Source organism: Genypterus blacodes, unplaced genomic scaffold (genome assembly GCF_046128005.1).
Source record: "Genypterus blacodes isolate CSIRO-AG114 ecotype Tasmania unplaced genomic scaffold, CSIRO-AGI_Gbla_v1 ptg000048l_1, whole genome shotgun sequence".
Taxonomy (NCBI): Eukaryota; Metazoa; Chordata; class Actinopteri; order Ophidiiformes; family Ophidiidae; genus Genypterus; species Genypterus blacodes.
This window is the reverse complement of record NW_027466861.1, coordinates 3,910,001-3,934,405: the sequence shown is the minus strand read 5'-3', so window position 1 is coordinate 3,934,405 and position 24,405 is coordinate 3,910,001. Positions and strand designations below refer to the sequence as shown.

The 24,405-nt window shown below is 43.1% G+C and overlaps 5 protein-coding genes across 5 annotated transcripts; all 5 read right to left on the bottom strand.

Annotated features, from left to right (window-relative positions):
• Positions 1 to 7,187: 7,187 nt before the first annotated feature.
• Positions 7,188 to 8,491, bottom strand: LOC143000662 (fatty acid-binding protein, heart-like). Its single transcript, XM_076150053.1, has 4 exons — positions 8,337 to 8,491; positions 7,912 to 8,084; positions 7,732 to 7,833; positions 7,188 to 7,456 (listed from the first exon to the last, which is right to left on the bottom strand). Exons 1-4 carry the CDS (start codon positions 8,407 to 8,409, stop codon positions 7,403 to 7,405), a joined length of 402 nt encoding a protein of 133 aa, XP_076006168.1. The 5' UTR covers positions 8,410 to 8,491; the 3' UTR covers positions 7,188 to 7,402.
• A 591-nt stretch (positions 8,492 to 9,082) lies between these two features.
• Positions 9,083 to 10,309, bottom strand: mrpl53 (mitochondrial ribosomal protein L53). Its single transcript, XM_076150036.1, has 3 exons — positions 10,175 to 10,309; positions 9,487 to 9,599; positions 9,083 to 9,261 (listed from the first exon to the last, which is right to left on the bottom strand). The coding sequence occupies exons 1-3, from the start codon at positions 10,267 to 10,269 to the stop codon at positions 9,161 to 9,163; spliced, it is 309 nt and encodes a 102-aa protein (XP_076006151.1). The 5' UTR covers positions 10,270 to 10,309; the 3' UTR covers positions 9,083 to 9,160.
• Positions 10,310 to 10,841: 532 nt separating this feature from the next.
• LOC143000642 (fatty acid-binding protein, heart-like) lies at positions 10,842 to 11,865 on the bottom strand. Its single transcript, XM_076150035.1, has 4 exons — positions 11,668 to 11,865; positions 11,335 to 11,510; positions 11,143 to 11,244; positions 10,842 to 11,060 (listed from the first exon to the last, which is right to left on the bottom strand). The coding sequence occupies exons 1-4, from the start codon at positions 11,738 to 11,740 to the stop codon at positions 11,007 to 11,009; spliced, it is 405 nt and encodes a 134-aa protein (XP_076006150.1). The 5' UTR covers positions 11,741 to 11,865; the 3' UTR covers positions 10,842 to 11,006.
• A 479-nt stretch (positions 11,866 to 12,344) lies between these two features.
• On the bottom strand, positions 12,345 to 12,979 carry LOC143000644 (fatty acid-binding protein 12-like). Its single transcript, XM_076150037.1, has 3 exons — positions 12,818 to 12,979; positions 12,638 to 12,739; positions 12,345 to 12,476 (listed from the first exon to the last, which is right to left on the bottom strand). Exons 1-3 carry the CDS (start codon positions 12,965 to 12,967, stop codon positions 12,423 to 12,425), a joined length of 306 nt encoding a protein of 101 aa, XP_076006152.1. The 5' UTR covers positions 12,968 to 12,979; the 3' UTR covers positions 12,345 to 12,422.
• A 9,838-nt stretch (positions 12,980 to 22,817) lies between these two features.
• Positions 22,818 to 23,522, bottom strand: LOC143000641 (fatty acid-binding protein, liver-like). Its single transcript, XM_076150033.1, has 3 exons — positions 23,342 to 23,522; positions 23,162 to 23,263; positions 22,818 to 23,000 (listed from the first exon to the last, which is right to left on the bottom strand). Exons 1-3 carry the CDS (start codon positions 23,501 to 23,503, stop codon positions 22,947 to 22,949), a joined length of 318 nt encoding a protein of 105 aa, XP_076006148.1. The 5' UTR covers positions 23,504 to 23,522; the 3' UTR covers positions 22,818 to 22,946.
• Between the last annotated feature and the right edge of the window lie 883 nt (positions 23,523 to 24,405).

The window sequence follows — 24,405 nt, the reverse complement described above, 5'->3', positions numbered from 1 at the left end:
CAACACATCAGCCGCTGCAGCCCAAGTAATCTATATTTGTTAATGCTATATATCACTATAAAACTACATAGAATCATGGTAATAAAATAAAAATAAAACATATTTATTTTTTGATTTATTTTTATGATGTCCTGCAGTTGTGCATTGTATATCATTGTACACATGATGATCTAATACAATAAATCCTGTATATTTTAGGATTGGCGAGAGGTGTTCACAGAGAAATAGGAGAATGCTTTCCACTGTTTCCAAGTTTGGATCAGTCTCCATGGCCTGCATAAACCCGCAAACCTCTCAGGTCAGTGTCACAGAGGCCATCGAGGTCAAAAACTCAGTAAAAGCTGTTCCGGAAACAGCTTTGATTCATCGGATTTGCTGGCTGATCAGCTGATGAAAAGACATGTTTCGGCTTCTCTCTCTCTCTCTCTCTCTCTCTCTCTCTCTCTCTCTCTCTCTCTCTCTCTCTCCCTCCCCCTGATTAAAGCTGGGGGGGGGGGGGGTCGGGGTTGTATTTGCTGACTGAGCTGGCCTGGCTCTGTGGGTTAGGTGTTGGGTCTGCCAGCTCTAAATGTCTAAATGACTCTGCTGAGTCCCGTGAATGGAGGCAGTGAGGCGGACACCAATCGGACCCCAATGAGCATTATCCCTGTCAACAGAGGCCATAAGAAGACTGTGCCCAAAAGTAATCGGGCCCTAATAAAAGCCGCTTCCAGCAAATGCTGACCCCTATAGATCCCACCAACCTGGAGGGATTACTGCTGTGGAAGGGTGTGGATGTGCACATAGTTTGGACCAAGTCATTACTTTTTTCTGCTTTACTGAAATGGGAATCAAACTCAATATGTTGGGCTTTGTGTGTGTTAATGTTATTGACATTTTTAAAAGATTCAAGCATTATATGGATGATTACATGATACATTACAAATTACATTTACCATTTGATCTACTGGAGCTGTCTCTTGTCCTCTTTGAAGAATATGTTGGCCATGCATGACATCATTGTAATGTGGCAATACATGTTTGCAATATCAGCAAACGGTAAAGGAAATACAAGGTAAACAATGTAGAAAATGACCACGAGATAAGGATTTCTTGAGCAGATATCAGACATGCAACCACATCAACAGATCTCACAGTGAGCCTTTGTGAGAAGTGTTGCTATGTCTGTACAGGATGTGTACCATTCTACTAGACATACACTAAGGGAACAAGGTCACAGGAGCACTGCAGTTGTTGAGGAAGACACAGGAGGAAGTGAAATAATCGTGTATTTGGGCTTATAGCGTCTATCCAAGTTCCGGTTATAATGTTCTCTTATGGCATTTTTGTATCCTTAAATGAGTTGAATGTTATTCTTTCTCACTTCTATTCTTAGACTCACAGACATCTGTTGGTGTTTCACAGGAGTGAAGCAGGCAGGCATGAACTACACTGTGAGACTGTGAGATCCAGAGACTCACATGTTTATGCCAGAATGGATGGCGGGAATGTTTAGAGATAAAGATTTTTGCCAAATTGTGAGGATGTGCTGCTGACATGACTCAGTTCTCTAGCCTGAATCAAAGCCCTAGAACACAGGAACACTTAGTGATTGCAACTTAACAACATTTCAAAGTGAGGACTCACAGTGGTTCAAGTGAACGACTCCCATGGTCACATATCTCTGTGGAATTCGTGCTAAAAGGCAAGACATAAACGCTCCATAGAACCTTTATGTAACAGCACATCACTGGTCTTGGCCAACAAATTACCAGAAGCAATCTTCACATTAATCATTCAGATAAGTCTGTCAGAAATTAAATGTTCATATGGGAACTCAGCATCTTGGTCTCAGCAGATTCACAGCTTCCTCCTGCACTCGTTTGATTTTCCTACTGACGTGTCGCCTTGTACAACCACACACTAGTTTAAGCTCCTAGTCCACGCTGAGGTCAAAGTGCACGGATTTAACCCAGGAGGAATGTGTGTAAAAGGTTGTTGGCTCAAGAAACGAACAAAGCATTCATCAGAATGTGGAAATGGGTCACTGACACTCTGTTTAGTTGGAGGGATCATGTAATTTACATACATCGTAAGTGAGACTGTGAGGGCTATGATCCAAATCCCTTCACGTCTTTCTGTAGTTTACAGTAACAGATAGGATTTAATCTCTTCCCTGCAGGTCTAATAGAGTCTTTAATGTTGACACAGTGATTCCCTGAGTGTACTTTGTGCTGGTTGCTTCGAAACAAATCCTTTGATCATATTGCAGTCTTTTCATAGTAAATACAGCTTTGTGCCCAGAGAGACAGCAGAGGGAAGCTCTCACTGCCTTTGGCCCAAAGAGGTGAAGAATCCCTCAGATGTGTTACTGCTTTGTCTTAAATGTGTCACAGTGCAAACCAATTAAATGAATTATGTCTGCTTCCCTGGAGTCCTGACACCAACACCCAAACAGGAAGGTGGAGGGGATTCCACTGCTCACAGGCTCCTGCTTCTTTGTTTTCTCCCTCATCCACCCCCTCCTTGTTTTTTTCATCCCTCGCCTCGTTTCCTTCCCTTTCCTCTACTTTCTGTCTCACTCCTTCTCCCCGCTGCTGGCTCACTGTTGTGAGGAGGTGAGAGTTCAGTTCATGTAACCGCAAAAAACCCAAATTCCTGTTTCCTTTCCTCTCTTACCTGATTCACCACCTTTGCCCGCTTTTATTGCCTAACCCCAACATACTCTACATTTGATCACGAGGTCTAAACTGAACATAGCGCTGCATAGTGCTGCAACACTTTCATGATCAGCTTTCTGTGCATCACCGCCTCTTCTTACTCTCACATTGAACTTGTAAGTGTCGGCATTTTACCTCACTTTTAGTCACATGATTCACTCTTCCTTCTGCTTTCTCTGCATCAAAAGTGCCTGACGAGACAGCGAGCGAGGCAAAAGGGGGTGTTTGTTTGCTTAACGCGCAGTTGTGCAGTGGAGGAAAGGCCGCCGAGCTCTTTCCTGGTGAGTTTCACACGGGCGTTGACTCAAACAGCTGTACCCCCGCAGACCTCCACTTTAAGCTAGTGTCCTTTATGTGCAGTTAAGCTTGATGCAGAAATACAATCCTGTCTTACAAATTAAATTAACAAATAGCTGCCTGGTGCTTTGGCTTTCATGGTAATCTGACTCGCTCTCCTTCTATTCGCTTAAGCCTATGAAATGTAACCGTCTCTGTCCATGCCCAGGTTGAATAGATCTCACCTGATGGGGTTAAAGATGTTGTCGTTTTGGCTTCACGCTGCTGAAAGGCCTGTCTAGAAGCAAGTCAGAGAAAGGCCAGCTAATGACTAATGGCTTCCTATTTCCTCCCGCCTATCACAGGCTGTGGTTATCTCTCCAGTGCATTGTGGGGAAGTGCAGCTATGTACAGCACATTGAAGTGTCCATAGGGCCTGAGTGCTGATACCCATTGTGTTCTGTGTTTTTATTCATTAATTCACTAAACTCTCTTGGCTCTGACAGCGACTACATGTGGGGTCAATGATTTGATGTATAAAGCAGCAGTGAGTTAAGGGCATTTACCACATATGAGCAGGTACAAACACGCTTATTTTCCTGACCTGATCTGACCTTACAACCTACAAACATTATCCATTTGTAGAACCCTCAGGTCTTAATACTGCAGGTTTGAATCCTGAATAAATCTTCTTAAGGAGTTGACACAAATACACCAAAGCAGGGAGCACAATGTAGTGAAGTTGCTCCATCTGTTAGCATTGCCTGAGACACTGTGTGTAGTTATAGATACAGATATTTGACGACGTATATTCAATATAAAGTCGTCTGCCTCCGTGAACCAATGGAATCAGAGCAGACAAACGGCATAGTTTGGCCCTTTGAATGTCAACACCATTCAGCTATACACCTGCATGAGAAGGTCAGCATGTGTGTGTGTGTGTGTGTCTGCATACTTATGGCATAGAACCCACAACAAAGCCGCTGTGCCTTGAATTCTCACTCTTTGCTTTATCGCCTAAAATGTAGGGCGACGCACGCTCGCCGTGTATCGTCTGGCACAGGCGATTGTGACGCTCTGCCGGCGGTAAAGAACAATCAAACCCCAGACTCGTTAATCTTTTTAGCCGCTTCTGAACTTTCCAGCATCTGCTTTCGTGGAAGAGGGTCAGGCCAGGACCAAATGTTGCCAACAAATCTTTGCAAATAAGGCCTACAGATCTACACACACACACACACACACACACACACACACACACACACACACAGTCACTGATGTAAAGATCACCCCATTCCCAGCTCCCTCCACCGCCATCGCCCCTTAAAAGATTACAGGTCACATGTCTGGAGGAGGAGCGGATAAGCCCAAATCTGTGACGGGCTGTGGTGGATTCCAGAAAATACCCACATTTGATGCTGTGACTCTTTGGGGAAAATCACTTTTTTTTTATTTCTGCAAGCCTGAGTGTAAGATAGATCACGATAAGGGTCTCTCACTGGTCTAACCTATGAGGTATTGGCAAACGTCATGGTCTCCTCAAAGAATTGGATTACATATGCAGGAACATGCTTCGTGCTGGGCCTAATAAACTAATGATGTCATATGTATCTACATGAATCATCAATTATTTCCCATTTTTGGAATCCCAGACAAATTTTTCTTAGTGTTTTGGGGAGTTGATACAAGTGTGTGTGTGTGTGTGTGTGTGTGTGTGTGTGTGTGTGTCTCTCTGTGTGTGTGTGTGTGTGGGCTCATCTAGCATTACATCCACAGAACTGTTGGTGAAATCAGAGATCAGTCGAAGTACAAGTAGATTGTGAGATTCCCTAAAAAGAAAAGCTTGTTTCATGGCAACCAAGCTGCCCCGCTGTGCTGCAGGGCCTCGCTGACATATTTCAGTCCAGCTGTTTGGTTGCCTTGGAGACTGATCTAGGGTCGACGTAGGTGTCATTAGTCCTGCTTAAGGGATGAAGGTCCTACAGATCTGTGTGCAGGGGTTACGTGACTGTAGAGTGACTGTGTGGATGCATATTTCCCAGAATCCCTCCTGCAGACTCAGTAATATGTATCTGTGTGGGGGTTGATCCCAAGGTCGTCTCCACCCTATATGGGAAACTCAAGTCAAAAAACAAGAGGAGGGGGAGTGGGATTGGCTCTGTTAGTACAGGAGGACTTGTCCACCCAGTTTGTTTTGGCTTCGGGTTCCCTTAAACCAGGGATGCGTCAGACACAACACACACCACCATGAGAAAGTTACAGTCACAAAGACACACAGAGCTGCTGCAGTTTGCACTCACAATTTACTTTGACCTTTTTTGTGTACGTATTCCTGGAGATCCCCTTAAGTGTTAATGTGTGTCTGTCTGTGTGTGTGCGTGCGTGCGTGCGACAATTGTTAAGGACAAGTAGAGGAAGGGTGTAAACATTTCAACTGAAGTGGAGTTTTCCAGATGCTACGTAAAGGATATGAGTTCAAGACAATCTATCCTCACACAAACAACAAGATACCGCCTATCAATCACACACACACACACATAAACCCTCACGTAGACCCAGCAGGTGACAATGCAGAAGTTGTAAACTCTATATACTTCAATGACATATTTCAATCTTCTTCCTAGTCTTTCAACACTTCCATGCGTTGTCTTCTACACACACAACACACCCGTACATTAACATTACTGTGTGCAGCATTACACTGTAACTCCATGACCGTATTCCAGGTCACTATATGTCCCTTTTGCGGCCTGCGTTCCCATTGTTTTCGCCGCTTCACACTGCCAGCCAACTCTCAGCAGACTTCTCGCTATCTGGCTCTTTCCGGAACCGTTTCCTAATCCACATTATGAAACCTCGGCTGCTGGTGGAATGTTCTACCTTAGTTCCAGCGAACTGCAGCCTGTGGGGGGAGATCAGCGCCTCCCTTTCCATCCTGCCAGACATTAAGTATCGTACATATTGTTTAGGGTTGGAATGGAATCTCTCAATCACTCTCTTGTGTATTCTGCTTGTTTTACATTGGAACATTCTCTCAAGTATTGTCGCAGCATCTGGTGGGTGTTGCATGTTTAGTTTTGCATTAATAACCAACATGGATCAGCGCGGTATCTAAACAGGGGAGGTGTGGTTCTTCTTCATTCCCTACAGTTATCCAAACAGAGCCTGAGCTGCCTGTGGGACACCGACACTCCACCTCTGAGTCAATCTGTAGCAGATGGGATGGTTTCTCTACAGCTGTGAGAATTCGTATGCATCCAGAGTATATAAGCAAGAGTATATGTCAATGATTGGAGCTTGACTGTACGGGTCAATGTTGTGCGATACTCCTTCAGGATGGTTTGTGTTCAAGCAATGTGTCGAATCAAACTCTTATTGTCTCAGCTTATACTAATAATATCCTTGAACAATGACACAACTCTACTAACTAATATCCCTCTGAGATGTTCTTATCTTCATCATTGGGTCAATCACAGTTCAGATTTGCCTGACCATCCAAGCAAAAGGGAGCATTGACCCATAATTCCACCTGCTTCAGCTGTTTTGACCATTAAGGCCAATCAGTTGTATCATCTCCCTTTCCTGTCGTGGGAAAGTTGCCTGTCGCCTCTAGAACAATCCCCCCCGTCCCCAAAGCACACTTGACCAGTGGCCAAAGGGATGAAGACCCACAATGCCTCTGGTTTTGTCCATCTACGGCTGCCAGAGCATATGCAATGGGAAATGCTCGACCTCCCCTAAAAGGAAAAGAGAATACACATCCTCGCTGACCTCTCTGTGGGACGCTTTCAGTGCCTCTGAGGGGTTTGCATTCCAGACCGATGCCCTGCTAACTCGCTGCACGCCCTGGTCTGCTTCTTGACCCCTTAAGCGAGAAATATGCTCGCTCCCTATTGTTTTTGTCTTCCGGAACTACAATAAGGAACCTATTTCAGCCTATTAAAGCCAAAGTAGCAGCTGAATATTGATTTAATCCCCTGGTAAGAATGATGAACGTTGAGCCATTATCACAACGACTGTAACAAGGAAATATGGAACTCTGCTTGTCAGATTTTTAGGTGTGATTCCATTAAAGCTAATTTTGTGTGTACAGCATTCCTAAGGGATTATCCTCAATTTACAGGAATGTCTTGATTAAATTTTGACATTAGAAACGACTCACAGACTCACAACAGGAGCTGTTATGAAGATGAAATAAGCTCAGACTGACGACACTTAGACAATTTTCCCATCATTTTAATTCAAATAACCACAACAGTGCTTGTAAATGTGTCATGTTGGAGTACAGAGGCACAGAATTTAGCATCGGCAAAACAAATGAAGATAAGAATATAGGAACACAGCATCACTTTTATTCGAGTTAACGCTCATTGAACTGAGCCCGTAATCCAGCAATGCACCCAGCAAAGAGAGAGGAGGGAGTTGAACTATCACGCCTCCTTCACGTATGTCCTCACCGCCACCACGTCTCCCATAACGCATTTCTGTGGGGAGGGACAGCAGCGAGAGGGTGAGAGGGTGAAGACATGGAAGAATGCATGTCACAGCTTTAATATTCTCACAAAATGGTATCACATTATAGATAATACCACAATACTATATGTCCCTGTTGTGTACTATTGTGTTTTAATGAACTTGTAGTACTTATAGAACTGTGAGCCCTGGAAAATTCATATATAATGGATACATGAGGTCTGCAGTGATGTTTACTGGGAAGATTGAAAGATATTGCGCAAGTAGGAGGCAGAAAAGTTCTCACCGCTATCAATTTTCCATCCGTGATCTCTCTCTCAATATTTGTCTCTTTGCCGCTCCAGGTCTGCTTCTGCACCAGTTTGCCGTTTTCCAGGTTCACAACGGTCTGCAGGGCACAAAACAAACAATAACAACAACAAAAATGAATTCCAGTGCAGAAAAAATGCCCCAAACTCAGACTAACCTTGGTCTTCCTGTCGTCTGCGGTGGTCTCATCAAACGGTTCGTCCAGCTTGAACTTGACCTCAGTGGTCTTGAATGAGCTCTGAGCCTTCATGCATATAACTCCGTCGTTAAGGCTGAATACCAGATTGGGCTTGGTTCGATTCCCCACCTGTCTGGTTGCAAATCCCACACCTGCACAGCAAGACAACGGTGAAACACATTAAATATAAAATACACATTTGTAAGTCATAATTTGATCCATGGTAACTGTAAAGAGGAATTAAATATTATTAGTAAACACGTTATGTCATTAGTTTAACACAATAATAATATTTCTGATAATTATCTAAAATATTCCAAAATGATCTGTACAGTATCTTGTCGTGATATTCTCAATAAATAAATAAAATGTGTTAATTAATAACAATAAAAACAATATCTCACCAATTGCTTTCATGTATTCGTCAAAGTTCTCGCTGGAAATCATCTTCCACGTCCCAACAAACTGCTCAACCATGTTTGCAGGTCTAATGCGGGTCCTCTGTAGTTTGATGGGAGTCGCTCCGGGTTCGAATCTCTGCCGGTCAGTACGGCGCAAAGCGTATTTAAGGGGCCCAGCTTGTCAGCCCGCGGCCGCGCAGAGAGCCAATGACAGGCTGCTACGTCACAGGAGCCGCAGTTTGGGAAGATCGAATCCGCTCAGAGCCAAAAGCGATTTGGGTCGATTGTGTCTGAAAGAGTCCAGCTTACTTATGTATGTTTTCTATTGTTAATTTGTATTGTTGTATATCTCATTCTTTCTACGTTTATTCATTATTTACCTTGCATTAGAAGCTCGCCTGTTTTGTTTTGTGTTGTTGCAGTATCAAATGATTTCCATCCGTGATGAAAAAGCTAATCAATATATATATCGATCGTGATTCTACTTCCGGTTTCTTCCGTATCTGTAGACAACACTGAGATCTCGTGTCATGTTGCACAGATTTAACCACTTGATCAGCTGCGGTTCCCGTATCTGTAGCCACGCCCTAAACATCGCAAGACTAATTTATTATTATTTACCAACCCGCTTGGGTTCGAATCCCGCCGACGACGTTTCTTTCTCGTCTTGCATCCAGATCGATTAGGATTCTAAGTCATAGCTCAAACATTTTTAATAAGAAATCAACGAGGTCACTTCATTCCACACGTGCTTTCAATCAAGTAGTTTTATTCGAAACATTGAAGATGATACACAAATAAATAGAACACAGAGAGGCTGGAGAGGATCACTTGGACAGATCCTTGGCTGAACATCGGGACTGGAACTCACTCAGCATCTCCTTGCTGGTCAGCCTGGCTCCCTTCATCACCAGCCGCTCTCCATCCACTGAGACCACACACACACACACACACAAACACAAACACACACACACACACACACACACACACACACACACACACAATGTTCATTTTCACATGGATAATTACATATATTTGGAAATAAAATGATCTGTTATTGAATATTACATAATGAATTAAATATCGAATTAAATAATGTCTGTCTGTCTGTCTGTCTGTCTCTCCTCTGTCTGTCTGTCTCTCCAGTACTTACTGTAGGTCACGTCCACCACAGGTTCTGACTTGTCGTGCTTGACTGTGGTCGTCACCTCACACTTTATGTTTGAGGCTCTGCTCTTCTCTGAGGACACCCGGACTAGAAACTCCCTGTGGACACAACAAAGACACGTTCACACACACAAACAGACACACACACACTTCACTGTTTACATATGAGGCTAAAGTTAGACTTAGTGGATCTAACCTAGGCTTTTGATACATCACAGTGTGTAAGTATATTAGTACTCAGTGTCAAAGTCAAATATAAAAGCTAAATTTAAGGCCATATACATTCCGATTTATTAGGTTAAAGGTATTACCAAGTATCAGCTGTTTATTTCAACATTTATTTTGGAACGAAAAAGCGTTTCTCAAATACACACAATAAATCATAACATAATCATATAATAAATACACCATTCCTGCATAAAAACTTGAACAAACAATTAAACTAAAAAAAAGATAAATAAATAAAACAAACATGGACTGTCTCTAATGTCATCCATGCTCATGTATGTAAATAATAAAAATGAAATAGTGACACATTATTATGGAGTCCAACAAACAAGCCGGAAACAAGCCGCCATGATCGCCTCTCTGATCTAATTCATCATTTTATCCACGGTCCGTTCACATAACGCGACGCTCGTACGCAGCGGGACAACACACACTCGTTGTCTTACCGTGTGGACCGCGAATTGGACTCGAAGGGACAGAACTGGGCCGCTATTGTCCTTACAGTCTTCAGCACCACGGTAGCTTTACGGGGAGCCGCCATGTTTTTACTGTTGACCTTTCCCTACCTACGTCACAGGTTCATGCTTCATATAAAGGCCACTAGAGGGAGCTAGAGGATAAAGAACTGCAATTCTACTACTACTACTACTACAACTACTACTACCACTACTACTACTAATAATAATAATACTAATACTAATACCAATACTTATACTAATACTGCTATTATTCTACGGATGCTACTACTACTACTACTACTAATGATAATACAAGTTCCTCTACTACTACAACTACTACTAATTCTAGTACCTCTACAACTACTACTACTTCTATTATTACTATTACTGCTACGACTACGACTAATACTACAACTAATAAGGAAACATTAAATTATACTTAGATCTCAGACTTAAAATAACTGCAGTTGTGTTCAGGGCTTGAGGTCCGGAGATTTAATTGCTTGCATTAGATTTAATTGAAAATATACAAGGGTGGTAATAATAATAATCATCATCATCATCATCATCATCATCATAATCACCATGCATCACCCTTTTGTTACTGTGCGCCATCATGATCACCTCAACCGCCACAAACCATTTTTGACCAAACTTCTATCATTTTTATTCAAATAACCACAGCACTGCTTCTAAATGTGACACATACTTTAGCATTAGCATCACAGTGAAGATGAGAACAGGAACACAGCATCACTTTATTCAGGCTTAAGCTCATTATACAGCAAATGCATCCAGCAAGGAGGAAGAAGTGAAGCCGTCACGCCTCCTTGGCGAAGGTCCTCACTGAGACCACGTCTCCCATCGTCAACTTCTGTGGGAAGAAAGGTCAGGTGAGGTCAGTGGGACAACAAATGGAAGACAGCAAAACTAATATCTGAAAAAAAATTCCTTACCACCACCATTTTCCCATCCGTGATCGCTCTCTCAATGATTGCTTCTTTGCCGTCCCAGCTCTGCTTGTGCACAAGTTTGTCGCCCTCCATGTTCACAACGTTCTGCAGGGCACAAAAAACAAACAAAAGCTTTGACTCCAGAGCAGAAACACTTCAGAAACACCAAAACTCAGGCAGTGATTTCTGACTCACCGATGTTTTCCTGCCGTCCGGAGTAGTTTCGTGAAATGTCTCGCCGAGTTTAAATTTGACTTGATGTCTTTTGAATGTGCTCTCAGTCTTCAGGCAAATACATCCATCATCATCCACACTGAATATCATCTTGGGTGTGGCTCGACCCGCCATCTGCCGGATTGCAAAACCCACACCTGCAGTAAACAGAGTGGAACATTTAGAAAAGAAATCGTTGCCGATGAGAAACAGGTATTTGTCTTACCCTTAGGTTTTTATAATTCAAGTTACATTAAAATGTGAATTAAATCACATTAGAAAGTCCATCAGGAATATAACAGCATATCGTCATACCGACTGCTTTCAAGTAGTCATCAAACTTCTCGCTGGAAACCATCTTCCACGATCCGACAAAGTTCTCAACCATGTTTGCAGGTCTGATGTGGATCCTCTACAGCCTGTAGAGTCGCTGCAGGTTTAGATCTCTCTTCAGTGAGAGTGGTGCAGATCGCTTTTGAAGCCCCGTCGGTCGGAGAGAGAGAGGGCTAGTCAAAACCTGTCCCGTCAGACAGGTATGGGTGTGTCAAATCACAGTGGGTGAGCTCTCTTCCTCAAGTGGAGCTGTGTCCAGCCAGGCGTCCAGCAGCCAGCTCAGTTTCAAATCAGGTAAACCCAAAGTGCAAATTATGTTTATACACTTAATCTGGACCAAACTAATCATCAGGGTGGTTAAAAGGACTTGAAATTGAAATTTACTGATGGTTGCCTGCAGGAATTGAGGGTGTTTGTGCATGAAGTTAAGGGGTTATTTGGGCTTTAATGTCCAAAAGTGCTGTTCACACTCATCAATACCGTCATCATCATCGTCATCGTCATTGTTATCATCTTGCCTGCATTTTGTCCCCATTGCATGTTTCTCTCCTTTTCTTACTTTACCTACATTTGCATTTTTGTGGCCATCACCATTGCCGTCAAACACACAATGACACAGCTTTTTTTTTAGGTTCCATCACTTTTTATTCAAACATGTTGGAGTACAGAGACACAGAATTAAGCATCTGCGCCACAGAGAAGATAAAAACAGGAACGAAGATGAAGACGCGAGCCCATCAGTCCTCCTTGGTGAAGGTCTCCGTTGTGACCACATTGCCCGTCATGCATGTCTGAGGGAAGAAAGATCAGGTGAGCTCAGTGGGAGCAAAAGTGCTGCTGCAAAAATGGTGAAGGTGAATTCATGGCCTGCATGTTCTGAGTTTGTGAAAGAATATGTCTATTCAAATCTGTTCTGAAGTCTAAAAAAAGTAGGGGGAAGATATTTTCTCACAGACATCAATTTCCCATCCACAATCTTCTTCTCCATTGTTGCTGATTTGCCGTCCCAGGTCTCCTTGTGCACGATTGTGCCGTCCTCCAGGGTCACAACATTCTGCAGGGCACAAAAACAGTGAACTCCAGTACAGACAAACCTCAGAACCCGAACCTCAGGCCGTGATTTCTGACTCACCTTGGTTTTCCTGCCGACTGGAGTGGTGTTATCAAACTCCTCGCCCAGCTTGAATTTGACTTCATGCGTCTCAAACTTCACACACACTGTTTCATCACCATCCATGCTGATATGCATGATCGGTGTAGCCGTCTCTACACTTTTCATCATTGCACGACTCTTACCTGCACAAATAAACAAAGTAAACAGAGCGGAAAAGGATGAATGCAAAAACCTGCCAGCCAATGATAAACTATTGTTTTTCTTCACCATAGATTTAGATCGAAGTTAGTATACGTTTTTCTATAATAAATAATAAGAAAATGTAAATAAGAAAACTTAATCTGACTGGGTATTGTAGCTAATTTCTATCAGGAACATAAAAAGATAATATCTTACCGACATTGCTCATGTTTGCACTGTGATCGGATTGAATCTGCCAATTTCCAGAATAGTGATTGCCCATGTTTGGCCCATGATTCCATGTGCCCGATTCCACCTGCAGGTGGATCACAGACTTCCTGACTGACAGGAAGCAGCATGTGAAGCTGGGGAAACACGTCTCTGCCTCACGCTCCATCAGCACCGGTTCTCCTCAAGGCTGTGCTCTTTCCCCTCTGCTCTTCTCCTTATACACAAACGACTGCACCTCCAGTCATCAGTCAGTCCAACTCCTGAAGTTCGCGGACGACACCACCCTCATTGGACTCATCTCTGATGGGGACGAGTCTGCCTACAGGCAGGAGACTGACCGTCTGGTGAACTGGTGCAGGCGTAACAATCTGGAGCTTAATGCTCTGAAAACAAAGGAGATGGTAGTGGATTTCCGACTGAACGCAGCCCCACCCGCCCCCATCACTCTGTGTGACTCCCCAGTTGACACTGTGGAGTCCTTTCGTTTCCTGGGAGCCATCATCTCCCAGGACCTCAAGTGGGAGCTCAACATCAGCTCCCTCACCAAAAAAGCCCAGCAAAGGTTGTTCTTCCTGCGGCAGCTGAAGAAGTTCAGCCTGCCAAAGACATTGATGAACGCTTCTACTCTGCCATCATTGAGTCCATCCTCACCTCCTCCATCACCGTCTGGTACGCTGCAGCCACTGCCAAGGACAAGGGCAGGCTGCAGCGTATCATACGCTGTGCCGAGAAGGTGATCGGCTGCAACCTGCCGTCCCTCCCGGACCTGTACGCCTCCCAGACCCTGAAGCGGGCAGGCAAGATCCTGGCCGACCCCTCCCACCCTGGACACAAACTGTTTTTAACCCTCCCCTCCGGCAGAAGGCTGAGGTCCATCAGGACCAAAACCTCACGCCACAAATCCAGCTTCTTCCCCTCGGCAGTGGGCCTCATCAACAAGGCCCGGGTCTTCCACTGACTCACAATAAACCCCTGCACTTTCACTTTATTCAACAGTAGTCTTAAGTTAATTAATTTCAATAATCCCCTGCACGTTTTTTAACATCTTATTTATCAGCACTCATTTAGTTAACTTATTTAATTTAATTTAGTGTGTTTTTAAATTAAGTATTCACCTAGCTGCTGTTTGTACATGTTGTTTTATGTTGTTTTATATGTTGTCTTCTGTTGTCTTTTTCTATATGTTATATGTTCGCACCCAGAACCACAGCAAATTCCTCATAAGTGCAAACTTAATTGGCAAATAAAGTGATTCTGATTCTGATTCTGATTCTGATTCTGATTGTAGGTCTGATGTGGATCCTCTAGAGTCAGGGGAGTCTAGCTGGGTTCAGATCTGTTGTAGATTGAACAACACAGAGCCTTTTTAAAGGATCACAATGCCAATCACAGCGTGCCACGTCATCACATATCTCAGATCCCTGAGGTAAATGGAGATATGTGATCATATCTGACTCTTATGGTCTTTGGATCGGTTATGGCGACTAACTTGCTTCAAGCACAGTGTAAGAGGCTCTTGGTACTAATCTAAACACTCTGTGGTTGATTAAAAACCTAAACAAGTAAATGGCAAATGACGGTGACATTGCATTTTTCCCGCCCTTCATCGACCTTCATCATAATATGCAGGTGCAAGTCTTTGTTATAGTTATGTCGCTCTAGATAGATAGATAACAGAGGAGCGGCATCTCTTTGCGCGTCTCGCCCACACACCCATGCTGTTATCAGAATTGCTTTATTTGCCAATTAAGTTTACAGTTGAGAGGAATTTCCTGCCGACTTCCATTTTAAGAAAACAATGGCCTCTTTCAGGACAAAATTAAACATATATGAACTTTAACAATGCAAGGCATGTTTGGAAATCCCCCTGCATTTGTTCAGGACCTCCGAATGATATTCCTTTACACATAAAGATATTCCAATTGATATTTATTTAGCTTATTTTTAAATAAAATGATTTGATAAGAAGAGCTGAGAAGGAGATACTGGTCATGATACACTGGGATGACTCTTGACACACTGCAGGGGAGATAACACCCAACAGGAAGCTGCTAATAGCGGCATCTCTTTGTGCGTCTCGCCCACACACCCATGCTGTTATCAGAATTTGCTTTGTTTGCCAATTAAGTTTACAGTTAAGAGGAATTTCGCATGGTGGGAGCCAGAGGATAAATAAATAACTACACTACTACTCACCGTCTGCCTACACAAAAATCTTTGAGTGGTGTCTTCCCACAATTTAACCCCCTTAGATTGACCTAACATGACACCAGGCTGAAAATGTCCGCTTGACAGAGGCACTTGATATTGGGATACTGTCCTACATTACTGTTAGAGAAGAGAAAGTGTTGTGACTCTGCATCAAGCTTGGAAAGGCCATATCTGATCATTTTTTCTAGTATGTCAGAAAATGCTGAGGGCCGAGGAGGGAGAGAAATGTGACTCTTATGGTCATTGGATCGGTTATGTATCCATGTAGGGATGTTGTTAAAAGCCTCTCTGTGTGCTTGGTGCACCTGCTCTGTGTCAACAAAGACCTGAGGACCGCTTAGAAGAGCAACGAATAGAGAAAAAGAAAAATGAAAAGAAAAAAAGTCCCTTAAAATCAAGCGTGGTTTTGTGCTCAAGAAAAGAGAAGTCATCCAAGAAGATGTGCCCAGTGATCATCCGAGGACGGAAGCTGGAGTATAATCCTTGGCAGAGTACAGATATGTCAAACATAATGGAGAAGTTACCTACTCTTCAAGATGGAGCACATCCCTGGACTTCAAAGATGGATGAGGTCATGGTAGGAACACAATATGCCATGGGAGATATCAATAGACTGCTGGCTAACCTCCTTGGGGCTCCAGCTATGGAAGAGATTCTACAGAGAACCGGACTTAATCGATATGTGGGAACTGCCGTGAATGATCCAGAGCTGTTTTCTGCGAATAGAGCTCAAGTGTGGAGAGCATTGAAAGATACATTTCCAACAAATGTACATCCTGATAATGTTCTTATTGAGCCACTCGGACAGGAAGAAAACCCAAACGCCTATGTGTCAAGAGCCCATCAAATGTGGAGAAATATCACAGGAAATGACCCGGACTTGAGCCAAATGGAGCAGTCAATTTTGCGAGGCAAAATACAGAAGGGGCTGCCTCTACCAGCGAGGAGTAAACTGGCCGAAGTGGTTGGTCTTGGAAGCATGACGAAGAGTGTATATACGGACCATATAGCCCATCAAGTGGAGCTATATAGGAAAAAAGAACATGACCAGAAAGAGCAGGACCAAGAGACCCTCAGGAAACTCAATCAAGTACAACTGGTGGATAACAAGAAGGAGAAGAAGCAGGCTCTAGTTACGCAGAATCAGCCTCCGCCGCATCAACCATTATCACAACTACAGTCAAAGCAGGTTCAGTTTCAATCATCTCAGCCATCATCTGTGTTTCCAGTCGTTTCCTACCCACAGCCTGTTTTTAGTCAGGCGCAGACCTGGAGAGGAAATTTTGGAAGAGGAAGAGGGGGAAGATTTGATCAACAATCTTCAGAAGTATGCTATAATTGTGGACAGTATGGCCATTTTGCCCGTGAGTGCAACAGATCAGGAGGAAACTTCAGAGGAAACTTCAGAGGAGGATTCAGGGGCCAACCAAGGCCATCCGGGGGACCGGTGAACCCTTATGGGGGCCCGGAACCAGGATTTTAGAGGTGCCCAGAAGACTCGAAAGGGAGGTGTCAGCTGGTAGTATCAGGGCCGGAAAGAGATCCAACAATAGAGGTGAAAGTAAATAATCGACCATTAGAAGTGATGGCTGATAGCGGAGCTGCCTTCACCTGTATTCGGCCTGAAGATGCTATACATTTCCCCATGTCTGGTCAATTGATTCGGACAATCGGGTTTGAGGGAGTGAAACAGCTGATTCCTCTCACAAAGCCAATTGAGCTTTGCTATAAGAACCGGAAGACTACAATATCCATATTGGTATCAGAACATACATGAGGCAGTGGCTCAGTGGGTAGTGCTTCCGCTTGGGAACCGGAGGGTCGCCGGTTCGAGCCCCTGCCGAGGTGCCCCTGAGCAAGGCACCGAACTCTCAAGTGCTCCCCCCTCTGCGAAGGGTGGTAATGTAATGTAAGTCGCTTTGGATCAAAGCATCTGCCAAATGATCGTACTGTAATGTAATGTACACCTATTGCACTTTTGGGAAGAGATGCTTTGTGTAGGTTGAATTGTACCATAAAATGTACACCGGACGGCTGTCTGGTGGAAGTGCCAAATGATATTGCTGACCAATTTTTGATGACAGCAGAAACTGAAGCTTCATCAGTATTTTGGATTGGAAATCTTAGTGTAGAATTTTTAGAACCAGTTAAATTGTGGGAGAAGTTTATTGCAGCAAATATGCATAATACAAAGCTTCCTGAGTATCCGTATCACTGCACGCTCAAGTATTTTAAGAAGGCTGCTCAATCAAACCCAGAGAAGTGGTTGAGTCGTCAACCAAACCAAGTTCAACTCAGTTCATGTTGCATAATTTTGGGACCACAAGGAGTTGCCATGAAGGTAGTCAGAGGTGATTATTTGAATGGAGAATTTGATATTGAAAAGTGTGCCACATGTGACTTTGTTGGTGTCAGAGGAATATGAGCAGAAGCACAGAGGAGAAATGATGACAGAAGCGGAAGGAGCTGTTTTTATACCGATAAAAGAGAATCGTGCCATCTGGAGGAGTGAGGATCAGCGATTCATTAAAATTATGATCTCTGCTCAAGGACAGGGACAACCACAAACTGTGCAGATGACACATGAGTCTATTTGCAGCGCTAAAATGGATCCAGACTCTATGAGAGAGGAAATGCTGCGACAAGTTCCAGAATGCTTGTGGGCTCAGCATAGTACCGATATTGGACTGGTAAAGTCAGCCCAGCCAGTGAAAGTTGAAATCCGACCAGGAGCCAGACCTCCTTGGAAGAACCAGTATCCATTGAAAGAAGAGGCAATTCAAGGGATAGAACCACAAATTGAAGGACTATTGAGAGCTGATGTTTTGAAGATAACACAGAATCCTCAAAGCAATACGCCTTTGTTGCCGCTGAAGAAGCCAGATAATTCCTATCGTCTAGTACATGATTTGAGAGCGGTGAACGAAGTGGTGACTGATTTTCCAGCAGAAGTACCGGATCCGCATACTTTGTAAGCCCAAATTCCTGCAGATGCAACGCATTTTACAGTGCTAGATTTATGTGGTGCCTTTTTCAGTATTCCCCTTGGTATTGAAAGTCAAGGTCTGTTTGGGTTCACATACAAGGGACAATCCTACGAGTACAAGAGATTGCCACAAGGGTACAAACATAGTCCTCACATTTTTAATCAAATATTGAAGTATGATTTGGCAGGGATAGATCAGATGCTAAACAGCACGGTTGTACAATATGTGGATGACATTATCAATTGTTCGCAAAGTGAAGAAGTATGTCACAAGGATTCGATTAAACTGTTACAGATACTGGCAGAAAAGGGGCATAAAGCCTCTCAGAAGAAGCTGCAGTATTGTCAGGAGATGGTAGTTTATTTGGGTCTGTCAATAATGCACGGACACAGAAGCATTTCTGATAGTCAGATAAAAGCGATTCGCGAGGCTCCAAAGCCCAGAACCGTTAGAGAGATGCTGACATTTCTTGGTATTGCTGGCTGTTCTTCAGCATGGGGTGAGAACTATGCTAGTTTATCAGGGCCTTTGAGAGCTATGATAAAAGACACTGGGAACGCTCAATTACATTGTAATCTTTCCTGGACACAGGATGGCCTTAAGGCATTTGAGACGGTCAAACAGAAATTACAAGAAGCTCCAGCACTAGCGCTTCCAGATTATTCAAAAAATTTCTTGTTGTATGTGTCTACTTCTACCGGAGGTAAATATGCATGTGCAGTTCTTTGTCAACCAACAGGTACGGGAACAGGTCCGCAGCCTATTTCTTATTATTCAACTGCTTATTCAGAAGTAGATTTGGGGCTGCCACTGTGCTACAGAGCAATGGTGGGAGTGTCTCTAATGTATAATAAAGCATCATCAGTCACAATGGGTTATCCAGTCACAATTCTTACCCACCATAGTCTCAGAAAATCTCCTGAACTATGGCAAATACACATTGACCATGCCTAGGCTTAGAGACTATCATAGGCTTTTAGAGCAGGAAGATGTTACCCTAGCGAGATGTGTCACAGTAAATTCAGCTGAAAATTTGCCAACTCCAGAGGATGGTGAGCCACATGATTGTGTTTAAGAAGCAGAGAAATACTCGAGGCTTAGATCTGATTTGCAAGCCCTCCCACTACGTGAAGCAGATCTGGAGTATTGGACTGATGGGTCCTGTTATCGTGTGGGTGATAAATTTAGTGCTGGCTATGCTGTAGTAAAAGCACTAGGAACCGGATTTGTGGTCGAGAAGGCTGAAATAGTACCACAGCCGGCATCGGCACAGCTTGCTGAACTTGTGGGGTTAACTGACAAAATTACAGCAAGGGATGTAATTTTGATGCAGGAAGCTGCTCCTGCAATGGATAAACAGTTGTGGCAAGATCGAGGTGCCACACAAGATTCTACGGGTATTTGGAGAAATCATGAGGGGCTGATAATAGCACCTCCGGACCTGTTAGGTCTGATGATTCAGGAATCACATGGATTAGCTCATGTTGCGAGGGGAGAAGTTAAAAGAAAGGTCACAAAGGAATATGGATATGGGCACCATGTTTGCTTGAACAGATTGATTACGTCATAGGCAGATGTACTATTTGTCTGAAAAATAATGTTCGGAAGGGTGTGATGGTTCCTCCGGGTTACATTCCAACTCCGAGGGGGCCTATGCGAGAACTAGTTATAGACTTTGTTGACATGATAAAACCAGTTGAAGGAAAGAGATATATGCTAGTTGTCGTGTACAGATTTTCACGATGGCCTGAAGCTTGCCCAACCGAGCGGAAGGACGCTCAGTCAGATGCCAAGTTTTTGTGTAGAGAGGTCATAAGCAGGTGGGGACTTCCAGATCGGATATCCTCAGACAATGGGAAAGAGTTTGTGGATAAGATTGTAAAATTTATTTTGCTACGAGAGGGTGATATGATCAAAGGGGGAAATGGAAAAAGTGACTCTAATAATCTGAAATAATTACATGTATTCATTTGTATTTGATGTTTTGATTTACATCTGTTGTTTTTGCAAAAGATACTTAGTGTTTTTTTCTTTCCTTCCAGAAGAACATTGGGGGAAAGATAGGCTGAAAGAATTCAGATACGCAAACGAGGACAATAAGAATGGACTGAAGGACTCGGAACAAGGACACGATGATCAGATGTTCAGATTCAACACATCATCAACACTACGTTGAAGAGTCGATGATTCTGAGAGAATGCAGTGTGATATATTTTTAGGTTTTCTCTTATATGAAATTGCATGATTAATACTTAAATTGCATACTATTTTCTTGATGCTAGTTTGAAGAGTGATGTTTTCAGTTATGGGGTAAATATATTGGGACCTCAGATGTTTTTGTTTTTTCCTCAATGTTTAGGGAAATAGGGACTAGACAGGGAAAGGTCCATCTGAAGGTTCAATGGGTCAACCAGCCTGTATTTGGACATTGTTTTGATTTGATTTTCTGAGGCTTCCATATGTATTTGCCTAAGATATACTTTACATAGATTGTTAAATTTAATTGGTCTGGAGTACTATACTGTATGTGGTCCCCCAGGCAGAGGGGGCGCGAGAGAATTTTCCTGTCTAGATTGTATGATGGATATTTCAAGAAAGATGGCTGCCTGACAGGTTTTTCGATCTCGCACTCCATAAAGAAGAATTAAGAATTAATTAATTAAGAATTAAGAATTGATAAAGTTATGCTGTAAGAAACACATGTAGGAGGAATTGTTATCTCTGTTATAATTGTATTCATGTATGTTATACTCTTTTGTTTTTCGAGACTCTGAGGAGTCCCGAAGGGGGGAAATATGTGGTGTATTTTGCTGTGATCTAGCATCTCAATAAGAACGTATATTCATTCTACTAGGGAAGGCCTTTCAGCTGACAATGGACAAAGGAAAAGTGGACCTCAAGCCAGTCTTAACTGGACAAGGAATGTAAATGGCACAGAAGGTTAACAGTTTAAGCCTTGGGCTTAAACAGCTGACATACAGATGACAGCTTATGGCTGTTATAAAGTGAACTATTACCCAAGATGGTCACGTAGTGTTTACAGGGGTCCCAGGTGTTATACCAATACCCACTGAACGGGTCTTTTCTTGAGTGAGAAGCAACTGTATAAATACGTCAGAAAGTCAGAGTTCGGGAGCGACTCATTCCGGCTGCAGAGTCTCTCACAAGCGTTCCATGGTGCTTGTTATGATGCTGTACTTATAAAACCTTATTGTACAAGCAAAGACAGTGTCAGCGGAGATCCTTCCTTCCTTCCATCATCGCAACGCAAGATTACACTAAATGATTCACACTGTCTGCAAATCATTTTGAATCAAAATTAGGTCTAATTTGGTCAGCCTTGTTGCTTGGAAACAGTCAGCCACGATCGCTTCTTTGACTGACTCCACAGTGAGTTCAAACAATACGACGGAGCACATGGTAACCGCTAGAGGGAGCCAGAGGATAAATAAATAACTGCACTACTACTCACCGTCTGCGTACACAAAAACCTTTGAGTGGTGTCCTCCCACAATTTAACCCCCTTAGATTGACCTCACATGACACCGGGCTGAAAATGTCCGCTTGACAGAGGCACTTGATATTGGGATACTGTCCTACATTACTGTTAGAGAGGAGAAAGTGTCGTGACTCTGCATCAAGCTGGGAAAGGCCATATCTGATCATTTTTTCTGGTATGTCAGAAAATGCTGAGGGCCGAGGAGGGAGAGAAATGTGACTCTTATGGTCATTGGATCGGTTATGTATCCATGTAGGGATGTTGTTAAAAGCCTGTCTGTGTGCTTGGTGCACCTGCTCTGTGTCAACAAATGGTTCGGTCCTGTCCCAAAACTCTGCTCTTGATGTTCTGCAGTATTACAAAAAGCAAGGCACCTCCAAGCACGGGTCATTTCCATTTCCAAACCATGTATATGTATGTTATATGTTTTAATGAAACTGTCTCGTCAGACAGGTATGGGTGTGTCTAATCACAGTGGGTGAGCTCTCTTCCTCAAGTCGAGCTGCATCCAACCAGGCGTTCAGCATCCAGCTCAGTTTCAAATCCGGTAAACCCAAAGTGCAAATTATGTTTATACACTTAATCTGGACCAAACTAATCATCAGGGTGGTTAAAAGGACTTGAAATTGAAATTTACTGATGGTTGTCTGCAGGAATTGAGGGTGTTTGTGCATGAAGTTAAGGGGTTATTTGGGCTTTAATGTCCAAAAGTGCTGTTCACACTCATCAATACCGTCATCGTCATCGTCATCGTCATCGTCAGCGTCATCGTCATCGTCATCATCTTGCCTGCATTTTGTCCCAATTGCATGTTTCTCTCCTTTTCTTACTTTACCTACATTTGCATTTTTGTGGCCATCACCATTGCCGTCAAACACACAATGACACAGCTTTTTTTTTACTAAGGTTCGATCATTTTTTATTCAAACAACCACAGCAGTGCTTGTCAATGTGCCATGTTGGAGTACAGAGACACAGAATTAAGCATCGGCGCCACAGAGAAGATAAAAACAGGAACGAAGATGAAGACGCGAGCCCATCAGTCCTCCTTGGTGAAGGTCTCCGTTGTGACCACATTGCCCGACATGCATGTCTGAGGGAAGAAAGATCAGGTGAGCTCAGTGGGAGCAAAAGTGCTGCTGCAAAAATGGTGAAGGTGAATTCATGGCCTGCATGTTCTGAGTTTGTGAAAGAATATGTCTATTAAAATCTGTTCTGAAGTCTAAAAAAAGTAGGGGGAAGATATTTTCTCACAGACACCAATTTCCCATCCACAATCTTCTTCTCCATTGTTGCTGATTTGCCGTCCCAGGTCTCCTTGTGCACGATTGTGCCGTCCTCCAGGGTCACAACATTCTGCAGGGCACAAAAACAGTGAACTCCAGTACAGACAAACCTCAGAACCCGAACCTCAGGCCGTGATTTCTGACTCACCTTGGTTTTCCTGCCGTCTGGAGTGGTGTTATCAAACTCCTCGCCCAGCTTGAATTTGACTTCATGCGTCTCAAACTTCACACACACTGTTTCATCATCATCCATGCTGATATGCATGATCGGTGTAGCCGTCTCTACACTTTTCATCATTGCACGATTCATACCTGCACAAATAAACAAAGTAAACAGAGCGGAAAACGATGAATGCAAAAACCTGCCAGCCAATGATAAACTATTGTTTTTCTTCACCATAGATTTAGATCGAAGTTAGTATACATTTTTCTATAATAAATGATAAGAAAATGTAAATAAGAAAACTAAATCTATCTGGGTATTGTAGCTAATTTCTATCAGGAACATAAAAAGATAATATCTTACCGGCACGGCAGTTGATTGTATTGTTATTGCCTTGAATCTGCCAATTTCCAGAATAGTGATTGCCCATGTTTGTAGGTCTGATGTGGATCCTCTAGAGTCAGGGGTGTCTGGCTGGGTTCAGATCTGTTGTAGAGGGAACAACACAGAGCCTTATTAAAGGATCACAATGCCAATCACAGCGTGCCACGTCATCACATATCTCATGTGATCCTATTTGATGATTTTTTCTAGTATGTCAGCAAATGCTGAGGGACGTCACACCCATGCTGTTATCAGAATTGCTTTATTTGCCAATAAAGTTAAGGGTTAAGAGGAATTCCCTGCCGAGTTCCATTTTAAGAAAACAATGGCCTCTTTCAGGACAAAATTAAACATATATGAACTTTAACAATGCAAGGCATGTTTGGAAATCCCCCTGCATTTGTTCAGGACCTCCGAATGATATTCCTTTACACATAAAGATATTCCAATTGATATTTATTTAGCTTATTTTTAAATAAAATTATTTGATAAGAAGAGCTGAGAAGGAGATACTGGTCATGATACACTGGGATGACTCTTGGCACACTGCAGGGGAGGTAACACCCAACAGGAAGCTGCTAATAGCGGCATCTCTTTGTGCGTCTCGCCCACACACCCATGCTGTTATCAGAATTTGCTTTGTTTGCCAATTAAGTTTACAGTTA

Excerpts from the sequence above, each read along its gene's own strand:
- LOC143000662 (XM_076150053.1), bottom strand. The coding sequence starts at position 8,409 with ATGGTTGAGCAGTTTGTTGGGACGTGGAAGATGATTTCCAGCGAGAAC. Across the intron at positions 8,085-8,336 it reads CGAATACATGAAAGCAATTG|GTGTGGGATTTGCAACCAGA; the intron begins GTGAGATATTGT and ends CTTGCTGTGCAG. Across the intron at positions 7,834-7,911 it reads CAGACGACAGGAAGACCAAG|ACCGTTGTGAACCTGGAAAA; the intron begins GTTAGTCTGAGT and ends TGTGCCCTGCAG.
- mrpl53 (XM_076150036.1), bottom strand. The coding sequence starts at position 10,269 with ATGGCGGCTCCCCGTAAAGCTACCGTGGTGCTGAAGACTGTAAGGACA. Across the intron at positions 9,600-10,174 it reads TCCAATTCGCGGTCCACACG|GGAGTTTCTAGTCCGGGTGT; the intron begins GTAAGACAACGA and ends TTGTGTCCACAG. Across the intron at positions 9,262-9,486 it reads TGTGGTGGACGTGACCTACA|TGGATGGAGAGCGGCTGGTG; the intron begins GTAAGTACTGGA and ends GTGTGGTCTCAG.
- LOC143000642 (XM_076150035.1), bottom strand. The coding sequence starts at position 11,740 with ATGGTTGAGAACTTTGTCGGATCGTGGAAGATGGTTTCCAGCGAGAAG. Across the intron at positions 11,511-11,667 it reads TGACTACTTGAAAGCAGTCG|GTGTGGGTTTTGCAATCCGG; the intron begins GTATGACGATAT and ends TGTTTACTGCAG. Across the intron at positions 11,245-11,334 it reads CGGACGGCAGGAAAACATCG|AACGTTGTGAACATGGAGGG; the intron begins GTGAGTCAGAAA and ends TGTGCCCTGCAG.
- LOC143000644 (XM_076150037.1), bottom strand. The coding sequence starts at position 12,967 with ATGATGAAAAGTGTAGAGACGGCTACACCGATCATGCATATCAGCATG. Across the intron at positions 12,740-12,817 it reads CAGTCGGCAGGAAAACCAAG|AATGTTGTGACCCTGGAGGA; the intron begins GTGAGTCAGAAA and ends TGTGCCCTGCAG. Across the intron at positions 12,477-12,637 it reads TGGATGGGAAATTGATGTCT|ACATGCATGACGGGCAATGT; the intron begins GTGAGAAAATAT and ends TTCTTCCCTCAG.
- LOC143000641 (XM_076150033.1), bottom strand. The coding sequence starts at position 23,503 with ATGAATCGTGCAATGATGAAAAGTGTAGAGACGGCTACACCGATCATG. Across the intron at positions 23,264-23,341 it reads CAGACGGCAGGAAAACCAAG|AATGTTGTGACCCTGGAGGA; the intron begins GTGAGTCAGAAA and ends TGTGCCCTGCAG. Across the intron at positions 23,001-23,161 it reads TGGATGGGAAATTGGTGTCT|ACATGCATGTCGGGCAATGT; the intron begins GTGAGAAAATAT and ends TTCTTCCCTCAG.